The sequence below is a fragment of the Nematolebias whitei genome, chromosome 3, assembly GCF_014905685.2.
Source record: "Nematolebias whitei isolate Nwh7 chromosome 3, NemWhi1, whole genome shotgun sequence".
Taxonomy (NCBI): domain Eukaryota; kingdom Metazoa; phylum Chordata; class Actinopteri; order Cyprinodontiformes; family Rivulidae; genus Nematolebias; species Nematolebias whitei.
This window is the reverse complement of record NC_056500.1, coordinates 8,915,030-8,932,339: the sequence shown is the minus strand read 5'-3', so window position 1 is coordinate 8,932,339 and position 17,310 is coordinate 8,915,030. Positions and strand designations below refer to the sequence as shown.

The 17,310-nt window shown below is 38.0% G+C and overlaps 1 protein-coding gene across 1 annotated transcript in view; it reads left to right on the top strand.

The window, feature by feature from the left end:
- Positions 1-13,794, top strand: part of jak3 (Janus kinase 3 (a protein tyrosine kinase, leukocyte)) — a 16,584-nt gene extending 2,790 nt beyond the window's left edge. The window contains exons 6-23 of the mRNA XM_037674496.1: positions 563-679; positions 770-927; positions 1,007-1,118; positions 1,199-1,379; positions 1,962-2,083; positions 2,206-2,337; positions 2,448-2,535; positions 4,580-4,704; positions 4,940-5,078; positions 6,227-6,378; positions 7,607-7,757; positions 8,990-9,117; positions 9,325-9,514; positions 9,960-10,084; positions 10,511-10,683; positions 13,197-13,314; positions 13,407-13,520; positions 13,675-13,794. Coding sequence (XP_037530424.1) covers positions 563-679; positions 770-927; positions 1,007-1,118; positions 1,199-1,379; positions 1,962-2,083; positions 2,206-2,337; positions 2,448-2,535; positions 4,580-4,704; positions 4,940-5,078; positions 6,227-6,378; positions 7,607-7,757; positions 8,990-9,117; positions 9,325-9,514; positions 9,960-10,084; positions 10,511-10,683; positions 13,197-13,314; positions 13,407-13,520; positions 13,675-13,794 — 2,445 coding nt within the window. The remainder of the gene's footprint in view (positions 1-562; positions 680-769; positions 928-1,006; positions 1,119-1,198; positions 1,380-1,961; positions 2,084-2,205; positions 2,338-2,447; positions 2,536-4,579; positions 4,705-4,939; positions 5,079-6,226; positions 6,379-7,606; positions 7,758-8,989; positions 9,118-9,324; positions 9,515-9,959; positions 10,085-10,510; positions 10,684-13,196; positions 13,315-13,406; positions 13,521-13,674) is intronic.
- The last annotated feature ends 3,516 nt before the right edge of the window (positions 13,795-17,310 follow it).

Sequence of the window (17,310 nt, the reverse complement as noted above, 5' to 3'; positions counted from 1 at the left end):
TATATATATATATATATATATATATATATATATATATATATATATATTATTAATTATTAATCCCAGGGGGGAAATTTGTGAAATAGACTTACTAGAAATAGACTATACTGGAAGTCTTAAATGCTACTTAGTTTTAAACTGTGTCAACAACAGCCAATTATGAACCTAAAACTGTTCCTTCTTACAAAAGTTACAAAAACAATCATGTGAGAACAGTTACTGATGATGACTAAGAGTCACATGGTTAAACTTTGGTTAAAAAAGAAAGAAAAGTTTCACTTGTGAAGCTGAAAAAGGAGCAGCTCTTAAGTACATCTGCGATAATGTTATTCATAACAATAATGACAAAAAGTTTTTTTTTTTTTTAATCAGTGATTGTCCCTTGCTGGTTTTCCTTTTAGTATATACAAAGCTGCCTCATTAGAAAATCTAAAAATACAAAACTACCTCCTCCAATGTTCAAATCAAATTTTCACTGTGTCTGTATAACCGTCTTTCCCATTCTGTGTGAGATTGTGTCGGATTATTAGTCTAAAAGCTATAAAACTGGTTCTCCCCTTAGGAGTGGCTGACCTTTTGTGATTTCCAAGAGATTGTAGACATCAGTATAAACAGCCAAGAGCAGGCTCCACAGGACAGCAGGATGGTCACAATAACTCGCAAGGATGACAGATGCTTGGTAAACAACGTTATCCACCGAAGCATTTTCAATATGCATGTATTTAATGAAATGAAAGTTTTACACTTTAAAATGGACTTATCGTGACAGGAAGCCAAGTTCCAGAGTCTGAAAGAGGCGCTCTCGTTCGTGTCTCTTGTTGACGGCTACTTCAGACTCACCACAGACTCCAGCCATTTCTTCTGCCAAGACATTGCGCCGCCATGTATTCTAGAGGGCCTCAGCAACCGCTGTCATGGGCCAATCACGTGAGTGGTGTTGACAGCTCATTTGATACCATCATTCAAATGCGTCTGTTTTACCTCTTTCTGTCATGTGTTTGTTCAGATCGGAGTTTGCAGTCAACAAGCTGAAAAAGCTGGGAGGTAAAGGTGGGACCTTCCTGCTCCGGCAGAGTCCCAAGAGCTATAATAACTTCTTCCTTACGGTTTGCACTCAGGTGAAGGTGGTAACACAGAAAAATAATAATGATAAATAATAATAACTGATAACTAAAGTTTGTTGATTGTGTTTCTCCAGACCCCTCTTGGACTTGACTATAAAGACTGTCTCATTATTAAAAATGAGAAATACAGTCTTCTTGGAGTTCAGAAAGCATTTTCCAGCTTGAGAGAACTCAGCGGCTACTACCAACACAACAAGCTGCTGATGGCTGAATGTCCTGTCAAGTTAACTCGCTGCTGTCCACCTCAACCTAAAGGTATCTTTGCCAAACCATGGTCACGATGATGTAACCAGTTATAACCCAAACGTGAGTCTATGGCTCAATGAATTATCATAATTCTCATTTTCCCCTTCAAAACTTGGAAGTTTGCAAGTTTCACCTCTTGTGGTTGTAGCAAAGAAAAAACGGGCAATTTTTCATATTTTATAAGGTCATTTTCTGTTTTAATACATGCAATGTTGACAATGTTATGACTCTATGAACTCCCCCCACATTTTGGAATGAGTTTTGTTTCACAATCCTCTTCGGGCGCAGTTATCCCTATTGCTTGTACATTTTTTTCTACCACATCTTTTCCTTCCCTTCACCTCTCTATTAATGTGCTTGGACACAGAGCTCTGTGAACAGCCAGTCTCTTTAGCAATGACTCTATGAATGAAGACAAAAAAGCCTGGTCTACTGCTCTAAAATCCAAGTTCTTAGTTGGGATTTATTGACATGAGGTTGTTGCATTAAACATACTCACCTTAGTTTAATACCTCTGTTTCTAGCTTAACCGTCGCAAATTTTATGGATTGTACTACACACAATAAAACGTGTTTTCTCGCCTTCCCAAAGAGCTCACAAATCTAATAATCATAAGAAACAGCAGCTTGGTTGAGCAGGGATCCCCAACACCCGAAAGGAACAAATTCAGTCACATTCAGTTCCACACGATCAAATACGAAGACCTGAAATGTGTAAGTGTTTACATCAGAATCTTTTTAAAAAAATCGCTTTTCTTTTTCTACTTCTGTACTCCGCTTGATCTTGATCGCCTCTTTTGTTTGCTTTAAATTAGTTTCTGTATTTTTTATGACAGAACGAGAGCCTTGGACAGGGCTCGTTCACTCGAATTTTTAAAGGTGAAAAAATTGACGCTCGTGATGGAGAAAACCACACGACAGAAGTTCTTCTGAAGGAGCTCGACCCTGATCACAGGAACTGCTGGGAGGTATTTTTTTTGTAATGATTTACTTTTTTCAAGGTTTCATTTGAAATCGCAGGTTGGCAAACAAAATCTTAATTTAAATGCAGCGTGTTTAAGTATTTGTTCTTCCTCAGTCGTTCTTTGAAGCTGCCAGCTTGATGAGCCAGATCTCACACAAACACCTCCTTCATGTGTATGGCGTTAGTGTTCATGGAGAAAAAAGTAAGTTGGGATTAAGGTGCATGATATTTATGACTATTATTTCTGCCATTGTCATGTATTCAAGTGCTGGTCATAAAATTAGAATATCATGAAAAAGTTTATTTCAGGAATTCCATTCAAAAAGTGAAACTTGTATATTACATTCATTCATTACACACAGACTGATACATTTTACATGTTTATTTCTTTTAATGTTGATGATTATAACTGACAACTAATTAAAACCCCCAAGTTCAGTATCTCAGAAAATTAGAATATTACTAGACCAATAAAATAAATGTTTTTTTAAAATGTTGGCCAACTGAAAAGTATGAACATGAAAAGTATGAGCATGTACAACACTCAGTACTTAGTTGGGGCTCCTTTTGTCTGGATTACTGCAGCAATGTGACGTGGCATGGAGTCGATCAGTCTGTGGCACTGCTCAGGTGTTATGAGAGCCCAGGTTGCTCTGATAGTGGTCTTCAGCTCTTCTGAATTGTTGGATCTGGCATATCGCATCTTCCTCTTCACAATACCTAATAGATTTTCTATGGGGTTATGGTCAGGCTAGTTTGCTGACCATTTAAGAACAGGGATCATGGTCCTTAAACCAGGTACTGGTAGCTTTGGCACTGTGTGCAGGCACCAAGTCCTGTTGGAAAATGAAATCTGCATCCCTATAAAGTTGGTCAGCAGCAGGAAGCATGAAGCGCTCTAAAACTTCCTGGTAGATGCTGCATTGACCTTGGACCTCAGAAAACATAGTGGACCAACACCATCTGATGACATGGCACCCCAAACCATCACTGACTGTTGAAACTTGACACTGGACCTCAAGCATTGTGAATTCTGTGCCTCTCCTCGTTTCCTCCAGACTCTGGGACCATGATTTCCAAAGGAAATACAAAATTTACTTTCATCAGAGAACATAACTTTGGACCACTCAGCAGCAGTCCCAGGAGAGATGCTTCTGACGTTGTCTCTTGTTCAACAGTGGCTTGACACAAGGAATGCGACAGCTGAAACATATGTCTTGCATACGTCTGAGCATGGTGGTTCTTGAAGCACTGACTCCAACTGCAGTCCACTCTTTGTGAATTCCCCCCACATTTTGGAATGAGTTTTGTTTCACAATCCTCTTCGGGTGCAGTTATCCCTATTGCTTGTACACTTTTTTTCTACCACATCTTTTCCTTCCCTTCACCTCTCTATTAATGTGCTTGGACACAGAGCTCTGTGAACAGCCAGCCTCTTTAGCAATGACCTTTTGTGTCTTGCCCTCCTTGTGCAAGATGTCAATGGTCGTCTTTTGGACAACTGTCAAGTCGGCAGTCTTCCCCATGGTTGTGTAGTCTACAGAACTAGACTTAGAGACCATTTAAAGGTCTTTGAAAGTGTTTGAAGTTAATTAGCCGATTAGTGTGGCACCAGGTGTCTTCAATATTGAACCTTTCACAATATTCTAATTTTCTGAGATACTGAATTTGGGGTTTTCATTAGTTGTCAGTTAAAATGATCAAGATTAAAAGAAATAAACATTTGAAATATATCAGTCTGTGTGTAATGAATTTTCATTCAATTCAACCTTTATTTCCCATTGAGCCTCGAGGACTCATTTACAAGAGAGACCTGATTTCAACAAAGAACGATGACAACAATGGACAATGGAATTAATATAATATACAAGTTTTACTTTTTGAATGGAATTACTGAACTAAATCAACTTTTTCCGTTATATTCTAATTTTATGACCAGCACCTGTATATCCTTTATTTTTCATTTGGTGCCGTTTTAATGCAACAATCTGAAAACAAACCCAAAAAAAGCATGACACATGAAATCCACATTATATTTGAGAACATAGAGTTCATGTGCTTCATTTTGGTGAAATTTAAGCAACAATGGATTTTTTTTTAAATAAAAATGGTACATCATTCGCTTCCTGTTGAGCTAAAAACAAAAACTTGCTCAGAGTCCTCGTATGACCTCTGCTCATGTGCGTGAGCATTAGAGAATCAGTTTGAGGCACAGCTGTAAAAACAGACCTCTCTGTGCCTTTCAGACATCATGGTACAGGAGTTCGTTAAGTACGGAGCTCTTGACCTGTACTTGAAAAGAGGACAATCTCTGTCAGTGAGCTGGAAACTCAACGTTGCCAAACAGCTTGCATGCGTCCTCAATTATCTGGTAAGAATACTTAGGATCAAATAAAACAAAAAGTAAAACCGTGCATAGCAAGTTGAAATGAGCAGTTATTTGTTCTGTATAAGTTCAACCTAATTAGAAAACGTATATAATTTCTGCACCTGTGTGTTAAAAACCGCATTAACATCCGAGTCTGTCAACTACTGATTTAAAAACAGACGTATCGCATGAAAATACTTCATTTTGAAGGGTCTTTAAAAACGTATCTGCCCTGCAGGAAGAGCAAAACATTGTTCATGGAAATATCTGTGCCAAAAATCTGCTGGTGGCCCGAGAAGAAGACCCCTCCCTGGGTATCTCTCCATTTATCAAGCTGAGTGACCCAGGCATCAACGTCGTCATGCTGGGAAAAGACGGTAAAAGCAGCAGTTTGTGTTTCTTTAATTGTAGATTTCATAATAAGACAACAACATGGGGAGTGGTGGTGCTGAGGTTAGAGAAGATCGGAAGATCGTTGGATCAAGTCCCAGTACCTACAACATCAAAATGTAGGTGGGATAGGTGAAGCACCCACACCTGCCTCCACCCTCATTTGCCCCACTCCGGGCCTTTGAGCAAGGTCCTTAACCTCCCCTGGGCGTCCTGCTCTGCTCCACACAGAGGGCTGTGGTAGCTCTGTGGTCTGTGGTTGCGTCAGGAAGGACATCCGGCGTAAAAATAACTGCCAAGTCTTCGTGCGACTTAGTTCACTGTGGCGACCCCTGAAGAAGGGAGCAGCCGAAAGGAAAACATTAAAATTTAATAATAATGCAACGACAAAAATGAAGTATTACTTTGTAAAAGTTGCCGCTTTGAAACTACGACTCAGGATGGCTGAGTCATGTTTGGTGAGGAGTTGAACCCAGCTCAAAAGGCTCAGGGGTGAAAATAACAAAAGTAATTTAGTAACAAAAGCAAAAACTTAAGGCTGACGTAAAACTCAGAACTCAACAATGTACGGACACAAACGAGAAAAGGACACACGCTTTAAAGGGAAACTACTGAGGTAAAAATGACAACACCTGGGGGGGAGGCAGGATCAGGTGAGAGTGGGAGGGGCAGGAGCTGGACTACATGAGGGGAAAAACACTGGGAAAGCTGATACACAAGTAAAACAAGATACCAGAATCCCAGAAATACTAAACAATGACATCACGACAAGCTGTTCCTGTTTGAGGATTTTTTTTGTCCTGTTCATTGTTGCCCTGTGCATTCTCAGAAAGAGTTAGGGTTTAAACAGAGAATACTTTTCCTTTACGTATACATATTCTACTGGATTAGTTGGACTGTGTTAGCTTGGAGTAAATTGATATTTACTTCATTGAATGGAAATATAAATATGATTGGGATTAAACCATAATTTTAATTAACCCTTCTTTTTTTTTTTGTAATGCACTATGAAATGCTTATTTAAAATAAACAAAATATAAGTGACACAGATAACAGATTTAGTACATTTCATTCTTAATTAGTTCACTGCATGTTTGATGTTCAAGAGTAATAAATCACATTGCTGTTTCTTTAGCCATCCTGCACAGGATCCCCTGGGTGGCACCTGAGCTGCTTGATTCTCCAGACAGCCTGACCCTCCAGTGCGACAAGTGGAGCTTTGGTGCCACTATGTGGGAAATCTTCAACAATGGACATCCCCCTTTGCAAAGCTGGAATCTTTATGAGGTACAGTCACTGTTGTAGTGCAAACACAGGCACTCGGATCACGCTGTATTATTTTGCAGTCAACACTAAACAGGCCCGCATCAGAGTTTCCTCTTGTTGTGTAGCCAAGGGTCAAATATTTTCCTGCTAGGAGACTTGAAGCCTGCCTTGGACAAACAGCAGTACTTGTTGCAGTTGCCACTTGTTAACAAAGAGTATCCTGGCACATCCACTTGGACCTTACAGTCGTTTTTTGCGGCAGTAAAATCTATAAACATTATATTTTTGTATCTTTACAGTCTGTTAAGCAGATGTAAAAAAAAAAAAAACCTTCACTTCTTGTTTTGATAATGTTAAAGCAATGATTATATTTACTTCCTGACGTCAAGCAGCAGAATGCAACATGATATTACAACCTTTTTGGTTTGAGATATAAAGGTAAAGCATGCTTAATGTTTATCAATGAAGCAGATGCATTTTTCCAGATAGACTGTTTTATAAGAAATTTACGGCTGTGAGCATACTTGCTTCTTTATGCACTTTAAGCAATATAAACAGTAATGCCATTTTCTATTCCCAAAAGTCAGAAACATTTTGGCCTGATAGGAACACACTAGGGCTGTGGCTCAGCTCTGGTTTACAGATTAAACGCTGTTTGGGTCAGCGCTAATAACCTGAAAGCATGTTCCACTGAGGGAGTAGTTAAAACTGCACTGGTCTCTGAAGACGATTACCGTGTCTTGGTTACCGTGCCTCCTGGGCAAACAGAGACGATCTGTTGTCGCAAAGCTTTTAATCAAAAATCCATTTCGGCTTAATGTTACAGGACATTTAGAAATATAAACAGGGATGAAACGGATCAACCATACGTCATGCCTTCTACTCACCTACATTCACCCAATAAGAAATAGATGAACGAATAAAAAAATAAAATAGAATACATTTTTTTTAATTTACCCCTTTAAATTCTGTTAAATGTTTTACTATAGAAAGCAGAAATATTATATACGTCATCTGCTTTATCTCTGTATTCTTGTCTTTCCGTTGTTTGTTCTCTGCAGAGCTCCATAGTTCATATGCAAACGTGCACAACTAAAGGTTTTTGCCTTGCACATGGTTCACAGGATTTTAAAAATTACCCACATTCATTTATGGGTTACATATCAATATAATTAGCAATACCGTGTTCGTAATTGATTAGAGTGAACCTTCTAAAGTCAATTACTAATGGCACCGTTGCACTTTTTAGAAGGAGAAGTTTTATGAGAACAAGCAACAGCTGCCTCCCTCCCAGTGGACAGAGCTGGCAGATCTGATTGGTCAGTGCATGGACTACGACGCAGCTTTCAGGCCATCTTGTCGCAGTATTATCCGTCAACTCAACAGTCTGGTCACATCAGGTAAGAAATATATGCATATGCAATACACTGCTGATAATATTTTCAGAGCGTTAAAAGCTTAAAATCTGATGGATGCACTTGATTTATTTGGGAGCATTTATTATAAGAAGTTAGTTATATATATATATTTTTTTCCAGATTTTAATGTTGCTCTTTTGTTTTCTGACAAATTTGATTCCAGTATAAAAAGGAGCAATACATAAAATAGCCCGGTAAATAATATGAATGTACTTATTACTAGTCGATGGCTATCTGAAACGTATGTTTTGTACTAAGTTTTGTACTATGTACGTATGTCAACGATGCATATCTGGTGAATGTCAAGCATATAAGAGAAAAGTACCAGTTAAATACATGGTATAGGAATACCAAACACCTCGGTATACTTAATTTGTACACACTGGGTACATATTGTGTTTGATATTTAGTGGTATACCCATAACTTGTAATTGTGACACATGTACTCATAAACTATACGTACCAGCGAAGTACTAGACATACCAGGTAACAAGTTATATACTGGTGACGTACCAGGTAATAATAATAATAATAAATAATGTAATGACCACACACGGAGCAGAGGGCTGCCACCTAAGCACCTAAGGTAGAGAGCAGCTGGGGGGTAAAGGGTTTAGCATGAGGAGCCATAAATAAGGGTGGAGGCAGATGTGGATGCCTCACTTTTCCCACTCAAATTTTATGTGCTGGTCTAGGGATTTGAACTGTTGACCTTCTGGTCACAGGCTCATTTTCTCTAGCCTCTGCTCCACCACTCCCCCAAGTTACCTGTACGTAACGTCAGGTACTTACCTGATATGTATCCGGCACATACCGGTAAAGTACCAAGTCTGATTTAGAAAAGTATCTGGAATATTCCAACAAAGTTAAGTCAGGTCTTCTGGACATTCAGAGGACCTGACTTAATTTTGTTGGATTTTTTTTTACCTGGAGTATTGAGCATGAACTTTGATACCTGGTCCTGTTGCGTACCAAACAAGTACCTGGTATGTGGTCCATACCAGGTAAGAATGGGGTACATACAGGTATGTGCGAGGCACCAATTATTGCTATATAAAGTCATTATTTCAATTCAACTTACTTTTGTGACAAATTATTTGGAGTATTTATGTTTTTGCATCTATTTTTAAAATATGAGACATAATATTTTTCATTCCGATGTATTTTGATAGTCATTTCATGCAGCTACATCACATTTTATTGTTTTGTGGCAGACTATGAGATACTTCACGCCACTGAGCCGGTCACTCAGAGTTCTGTGTGCAGAGTTTTCAGTCCTGCTCTGCACGACCACGCAGCGTTTGAGGAGAGACACTTGCGCTACATCCGCCCACTGGGAAAAGTAAGCGTGAAGCTTCAAATACTGAAATCACTTGGTGAATTTTACCCAGACAATCCTGGTGTCAACTAAAGCCGTCATCCATGCTTCAAGGCTCATTTCACTATCTGTCATGCACTGAATCTTCTGATTGTGTGTCCTAAGTCGCAGACAAAAAGTCTGTTTTCTTTTTGTTTTTTTTATCAACTGTGTGATTCAAAATGTTTGCAGGGGAACTTTGGCAGTGTTGAGCTGTGCCGTTACGATCCGCTGGGTGATAACACTGGTGAACTTGTGGCTGTGAAGAAGCTGCAGCCCAACAAACAGTCCAACCTGGACGACTTCCTCAAGGAGATCAGAACTCTCAGTGTTTTACACTGTGACTACATTGTCAAATATAAAGGAATCTGCTACAGCATGGGTAAAAACACACACACTGAGATATATTTTTTATTTTTATTTACCCTTTATTTATACAGATAGTCTCATTGAGTCACGAGAACTCATTTTCAAGAGAGACCTGTTTTTTGGGAGCAGATGGTGGGGGTTAAGCCTTGCTCAAGGGCCCAGAGTGGGGTAAATGAGGGTAGAGGCAGGTGTTTCACATTCTCCACCCACATTTTGATGTTGTCAATCAGGGGAGTTGAACCTGAGACTTTCAGATCACATGCCCATCGTCTCTAACCTATGCGCCACCATTCCCCCAATAATAATCTCCATATAATTAAAAAAAAACATGTACTGAGGTTTTTTTTGACACATACTCTCTTTTGATATCCCCAAAACTTTAAAAGTTCAGTACATAACAGATTAATTTGAGTTATTTTAGTGTTTTCCAGAAATGCTAAATGTTCGCCTGTTCACAGGCCACCTCAGTATGAACTTAGTGATGGAGTACATGCCCCACGGCAGCCTCAACGGCTACATGGAGAGCAACAGGCAGAACATCAACACCAGGCGCATGCTACTATTTGCCTCTCAGATCTGTAAGGTGAGGTCTGTTAATTATCAATCCATATTCGAGTAAATTAATTTATGATCTTTGCACTGCGTGGTATAAACACACTCTTTCAGGGTTGGTTAGTTGCCATTTGTTATGAATCATTGCAGGTACAATGAGGAATGTGATAATGTTACTTGGAAAAAAGAAAAAAGGGGTTCTCCCAACCTCATGCCATTCTCAAAAAAAAAAAGTTTTGTGCTTGACTGACAGTCCAACTAAACCAGTTTGAAACTTCAAAGGTTTACTTATAGCCCAAGAACTAAAGGCGGTGAATAGGTCTATTAAAAGTGTCATTTTTTATTAAACTTTTTTATAAATTTTCACCAGTTTGGTTTTAGTATCGTTATATCATTAAAGTTAATAATAAGAATTGATGAAAGAAACAAAATTTGTATTTTCTGGTTCATTTCCCAGGGGATGGAGTACCTGCACAGCCTGCGTTACATCCACCGAGACCTCGCTGCCAGAAATATTCTTGTTGCCAGTGAGTCGCTGGTAAAAATCGCTGATTTTGGAATGACCAAGTTTATTCCTCAAAACACCGAGTACTACCGGATTCAACAGCCTGGACAGAGCCCCCTCTATTGGTAAATGTCTGTCTAATTTTGAAACTAAAACAAAACCGAGAATAATAGATCAGTTGATGTTGGTTGATGGGTGGTCCACGACCCTTCCCAATGATCTAAACTAGACCTGAAGTCAGTCAATAATTAATGAGTGGTTTCCAATTACTTCAAGACATTTTAACTAGTTGAATAATGTGAATAACAAACTTTTTTAACATGTAAATTGTGTTTATGCTCTGCTTACAGCTAATTGCAATGATTCAGTCTCTCTTGTAAATGAGTCCTCGATGCTCAATGGGATTAACCTGTATAAATAAAGGTTGAATGAACCTATACCCAAGATTAAAAAGTACATTTTCAGAACTCATGTTAAAAAGCAGATACTGAATTGTTACCAGAGGCAACAGCAGCTTGTACTATTTAATAATTTGTACTAAAATGTAACATGATACAGCCTAAATAGCTTAGCAACATCTGCTACAGAAGCTACAAGCCAATTCAATAAGTAACAGCCATTACATCAGTTTCATAGGATACTTTTAAACGGTTACATTATTAGCTTAAATTCAGGTCGAATCACATTCACATTAAGGAAAATAAGATTAATATCTGCTTTCATGTGAAAAAAGGTTGTTTTCCCATTTCTTTTCTATTGCTAACATCTGTAACACACACAGCTTTCTGGCATTTTTTAAAACATTTCAGTCTAATGTTACATGTCATTATATCACATACAATACATTACATATACTACATACAGGTACACAACTGAAAGACCCAAAGCCATCCATTTCGTCTTGTGTTTGATTTGCAAACTTTATGTGCATGCTCCCTGCCTTGTTTTCTATATTGTGTTTGGTCCAGCGCTTCATGCAGGCCAGGCAGAGTTATAGAGATTTGTGTAATTTTTGTTGCATTTGTGTAGATTAAAACATTTTTTTTTAATTATGCTGTGTTTACAAGTACAGGCACGTCTCAAAAAATTAGAATGTCGAAAAAAGTTAATTTTTTTTGGTCAATCATTTCAGAAGGTGAAACTTATAGTATATTGTGTCACGTGGACCCACAAGAGAGGTGTATTGAGCGGCTATGTGAGTGGCCGGGTGTGATGAAGCTAAATGCTTTTGGTGGCAGGAAGCTTGTTATAGCACGTCAATTTTTCAAGACACCTAATCCCTAATTGCTCCCCGGGCGCTTACATAGCTGCTCACTGCTCCACCTGGGTGTAGCTCAGGTGTGATGGGTTAAATACAGAGAACTCGTTTCGTCATTGTATAGAAACACGCAGTACAATGACAGCATAGCACTTAGATTCATTACATACAGAGTGAAATATTTCAAGCCTTTATTTCTTGTAATTTTGATGATTACGGCATATAAATAATGGAAAAAAACAAAATTCAGTGTCTCAGAAAATTAAAATATTCCACAGCCAGCTTTTGGTACCTTTGGCAGTGTGGGCAGGAGCCAAGTCCTGGTGGAAAATGAAACCAGCATCTCCATAAAGCTCGTCAGCAGAAGGAAGCATGAAGTCTCTAAAATGTCCTGGTAGATGCTGTATTGACTGAGGACTTCAGAAAACACAGTGGACCAGCAGAGGACATGGCCCCAAACCATCAATGACTATGGAAACGTCAGACTGGACTCCAAGTAACGTGGATTCTGCTTCTCTCCACTCTTCCTCCAGACTCTGGGACCTTGATTCACAAATGACATCAACATTTACTTTAATCTGAAAAGAGGACGCTGGACCACTGAGCAACAGTCTAGTTCTTTGTCTCCTCAACCAGTTAAGACGCTTCTGACGTTGTCTCTGGTTCAGGAGTGGCTCGACTCGAGGAGTGAGACATCTGTAGCTCATGTCCACGAGTTAATCAGCTGATCAGAGCGTGACACAATGAGTTTCCAATACTGAACCTCTTCAAATTATTCTACTTTTCCAAAATGCTGAATTTTGTTTTTACATTATCTGTAAGCCATAATCATCAAAATTACAACAAACAAAGGCTTGACATATTTCACTCTATATGTAGTGAATCTATAAATGAGTTTCACTCTATGAAATGACTGACAAAAAAAATTAGAATTTTGTACTTCAAACATTTTTAGATGCACGTGTAAAATGCTTGTTTTGGAAAAACTGTGTTTCTGTGTGGACAAGCCTTGGATTGTGCACAATTGCATTCAAATACAAAAAGAGTGCAAATTTCTCACACCTGCTGAACATCATGATTAGGTGTACAGTTAGTACTAATTGCTTTATAAATACAACACTGACAAGAAACAAATAAAGCGAAAAGGAAGAGTAAAAGAAGAGAGTTGCACATTTTTGAAGTTGATCCTGAGTGTTTTGTAGCAACAGAGAGCTGCAGCCACTTGTGTTGTATCAGAACAGGCTGTGCAACAGATAGCAAAAAAAAAAAAGTTTATTTCTATACATTTTGGCTTGTGGAGTATGACTCCTGTGTAATCAAAGTCCCACACTGTCGCTCCATGCCTAAATTTAAAGGCCACCCATGAATGGTTTATTGCAGGCTTGCTCCCGAATCGCTCAACGACTCAAAGTTCTCCCACAAAACCGATGTCTGGAGTTTTGGGATCCTCCTTTATGAGCTCTTCTCCTACTGTGACAAGAACTACAGTCCCAAAAAAGTATGGACGTCAGCCATTGTTACATACAAGTATGAAGATTATTTGCATTGTGTTTTAAAATAGTAAATACTAAAAAATATTGTCCTGTTTAGATCATTTTGCAGGAACTTGAACACAACTTGCAAGGCATACCCGTCTCAATGCGCCTTGCCCAGATTCTGTCCAGCAGCTGGAGGTTGCCGGCTCCTCCGAACTGCCCACCTAAGGTATGGGCGCTTTATTACAATTTCAGTGAAGTCTTTTATCCAACATACAAAAAGTGTATTTATGAAACTAATGACATTTGTCATTTCCAAAGGAAAAAAGGGATTTTTTGTTTTTGTCTTCCTTGATCTGAATTTTTTCCCACATTAATCCCAGGTGTACGGTCTGATGAAAAAATGCTGGGAATACGAGTTTTATGAGCGACCGGATTTCCCTGCCCTGGCAGATCAGATTGAAACCATCATGCAGGATGAAAGAGAGAACTCAAAAGGCTGAGAAGGAACCTTGATGTTGCTTGTTGATCGTGGACAACCATCAGGATTAAATGATACAAGTATTTACTGTGTAATCAGAATTGGATTTTGACGTCGAAGCTGTGTTTGCAAAGGTTTTTATATATTTTATATATTGAGCATGCATCAGGATGTTTTTATATATTATCTGAGATACATAGCTATCAGCCTCTGCTCGCTCTCAAACTGTGCCCTAAAAACAAACAAATATGGAGCTTTTTTTAAACCAGTTTTTCTGGATCTGTCCTGGTATATCCTCATTAAGTTGGCATTAAATTTGATTAGATGCTGAAATAGTTAACCATGAGCTGCATTTTAGTAATTTTGTAATGTCTATCCACCTATTTCCTTTACCTACTTTTACCTTTCTGGGTAGCGGAGCTGCCAATAACCAAACGCTTCCTCAAACGTAAACAGCATTTTGGCTTTGCATTAAAAAAAGCACATTTGAATGTGTTGTAAAAATAAGACGATTTCTGGCTTCCAGTTACATTTATTGCTCCTAGGTTTGTATTTAACTATATCACAAAGGAGGTTATCATGAGAGGCAATAAAAATAATTATTTTGATGTTATATGCACTCTTAAATGTAAATGAGAACAGAAAAAAGGAGTCAGGGCAGCAGTTGTTTCAGATCTTTGGCTGCAGCTGAAATGACTGACATGCAGATTTTATTTCAGTGTCATGGTAATACAATGCAAAATGTACCATAAAGCTTTACATGCCTTTGTTGATGTAAACGTTTGATCAAATTTTTATATGAAATGTTTCTTTTTAGCTTCTTTTACATTTCATGTCTTTTTGTTTTGCGCTTAATAAACTTTTATAAACTATACACCATAAAGAGCCTTTAAAATTGTTTTTAGCCTTCACATGTTTACTAGTTAGCTTCTAAAATATGAATATCTTATGATGAAAAATGGCAGAGCTGTAGCCATTTAGGTCAAAGTTTGGTTATTTTGCACATTATTGTGTGATGTTGCAAGATAAGGAAAGAAAAAGTAAAAAAAAAAGACAAAGAAATGAAGGTAGACCTCACTGAGAGAAATAAAACAGTATTGGTGAGTTCACAAGTTGTGACCCTATAAAATCATATTTATTAAAGCAAATCCATATGCAAATTCAAAACATGCCTCATAGATTTCCCTTAAATAAACTCACTTACCAAAAGAAGCCAAAATTAAAACCTTTTTCAAACTAAGGGCCAATTTCAGAAACTACATTGACTAAAATAAAAAACCCAACATCTTTTCTTGGTCACAGGTTCCTCAGCAAGAGTTTGATTGGTCTCATTTGATGTTCTCTGTTGTGCTTTCGACATCATAATCAAAGTTTATTAAAAAAAATCAAGAGATAGAAGTATTTTACATTTCACAAATCATCTTGGGGGCCAGATAAGATGTCAACGAGGGCCACATTTGGCCCCCGGGCCTTAAGTTTGACACATGTGGACAGGAAGGCTGTTGCAGTTTGATATAGATAAACTTCCTGTGTTTTTTTGCTGTTGGATACTGCAATGAAGCCTCCATTCTTTGTTTATTTGGTGCAGAACAAACTCACTTGATTTTTTTTAAACCACCAAAGTTGAATTTAGACTTAAAACTCACATTTTAATTTTACCATTGCCATAGACAAATATGTAAAGGAGTGGACCCAGGATGCAGACAAACTCAAGGAGCTCAAAAATATAAGCATGTATTTACAAAAATGAAGAAAAAATAAAGCTGTGGTAGCAAACGTACATAACGCAGCGATTCAGCACAAGGAACAAAAGGTGAAGTGAGATATCAGATTGTGGCCCGAAGTCAACATCACATCGCTGTCATGAAAAAGAAACGTGTGCCGGATATTTAGGGCTGCGCAGATGAGGAAGTGACACCTGAACTGACCAGAAACAGGTGGGGGCATGGCAGGCTGAGCGCAGCAGCTGAACTGTGGGAAAGTGAATGATGGCACAAGAAAATAATAAAAATACAAGTGAATAAACCATGGGCTATTCAACAAACTGCTGTCTATGCAAATAAGCCAAGTTTTACACTGATCTGTTACCGTTTAAATGTGTTTATTTTATTGCATTGAATCATAAATGCAATAAACAGAGCCCAAAACCCAAACCCAGAACCTCCACCCCAAAAATTTTTTAAAAATTAAATAAAAAAAATTAATGAAGTCACCCCACCAGTTGAATAGCCCTGGAATAAACTAAGATCGCAAAATAAAATAAAACTAACCATAAAATACAAAAGAACAATTAAACCAACAAAAAGCACAAATCATGACAAGACAGTTTTACTGTAATGTATAATTCTGTCTTTTATTCCATAATTTTTGGTGTGTATAATTTTTAATATTGTTGTGTCATTTATTTAACTTTGAACGTCTGTGTTGGCCTGTTGTCGCCGTCTGTCCTTGCAAGTAAAACTCGGTTAAACAATCTTCTGTCATTGCGCGGCTTCTTTTAGTAACTGAAATGAATAGGGGATATTTTTATCCAACAGTTTATATATAGAAAGTTTAAAGAATTAAGTTTTTGAATTGCTGAGGTATTTAAGCTTAATGTGCTTATTTTTAATTCCAAGAACTTCTGGTTTCACTCCAGAATACCAGGTTGGACATTTTTCCATCATCAGTCTCCTCCCCATGCATTTTTTTTTTCCATTGATAGTAGTTTTAACCTATAACAATAGTGATAAAGCAACACTTTTTGTGATTCATTCTGTGAAAAATGTTCTTTTACGTCACATCTAACAAGGAAACTTTACAGGCTACCCGTGAAAAACAGGTTTCTGAGATTTTCAGTAAATCCTAGCAAAGGAGTTTACATAAGACGAGTCGAGCACATGCCAGAGTTTTAACCTGCGTTGGATCTTAAAGCTGCAACATAAATGAGAAAAAACAGTGTCACTACTTAACGCACACCTTTTTAATTTTATTAATAATTTACTTTCAGTGAGCTCTGCTGGAAGCACAGCGTCATACAATACAGACCCTGTTTTGAAACAGTCAGTGAAGTGAAACAATGAAGTCAGCGTAACAGGAGATGACCACAGGAACAGTTTAAGACATCTGAGCATGCAGACCTCCAAAGCATGAATGGAAAACAAACCTGGTCTGAAGGTAAATACCTGAAATGGCTTAGAAACAAATAAATTGTTCCTACAGAAGGAATTCTTGTATTTTGTGTGAGTGTCTGATTTTCTGTTTTTCAGTGGTTGGGATTTAAGTCGGTTTTTCAACTTTAAATATGTGAATGTAGCTCCACTACACTTTGTGTTTCATTATTTTGTGTTTGATAAGATGATGTGAGACCCATCTTCTCTTTAGATACTTTATGCTTTCAGGCTCTTTGTATATAGAGTTGCATTCAGACCTAAAAAATCCGACCCGACCCCAGCCCGTAGCCATTTTGTCTGAGCCCGACCTGACCCGATCAAATTAATTGTAATTAGAGGCCCGAACCCAAAAAAAGAGACTTTTTTTTAAATCATGCTTTTACTGC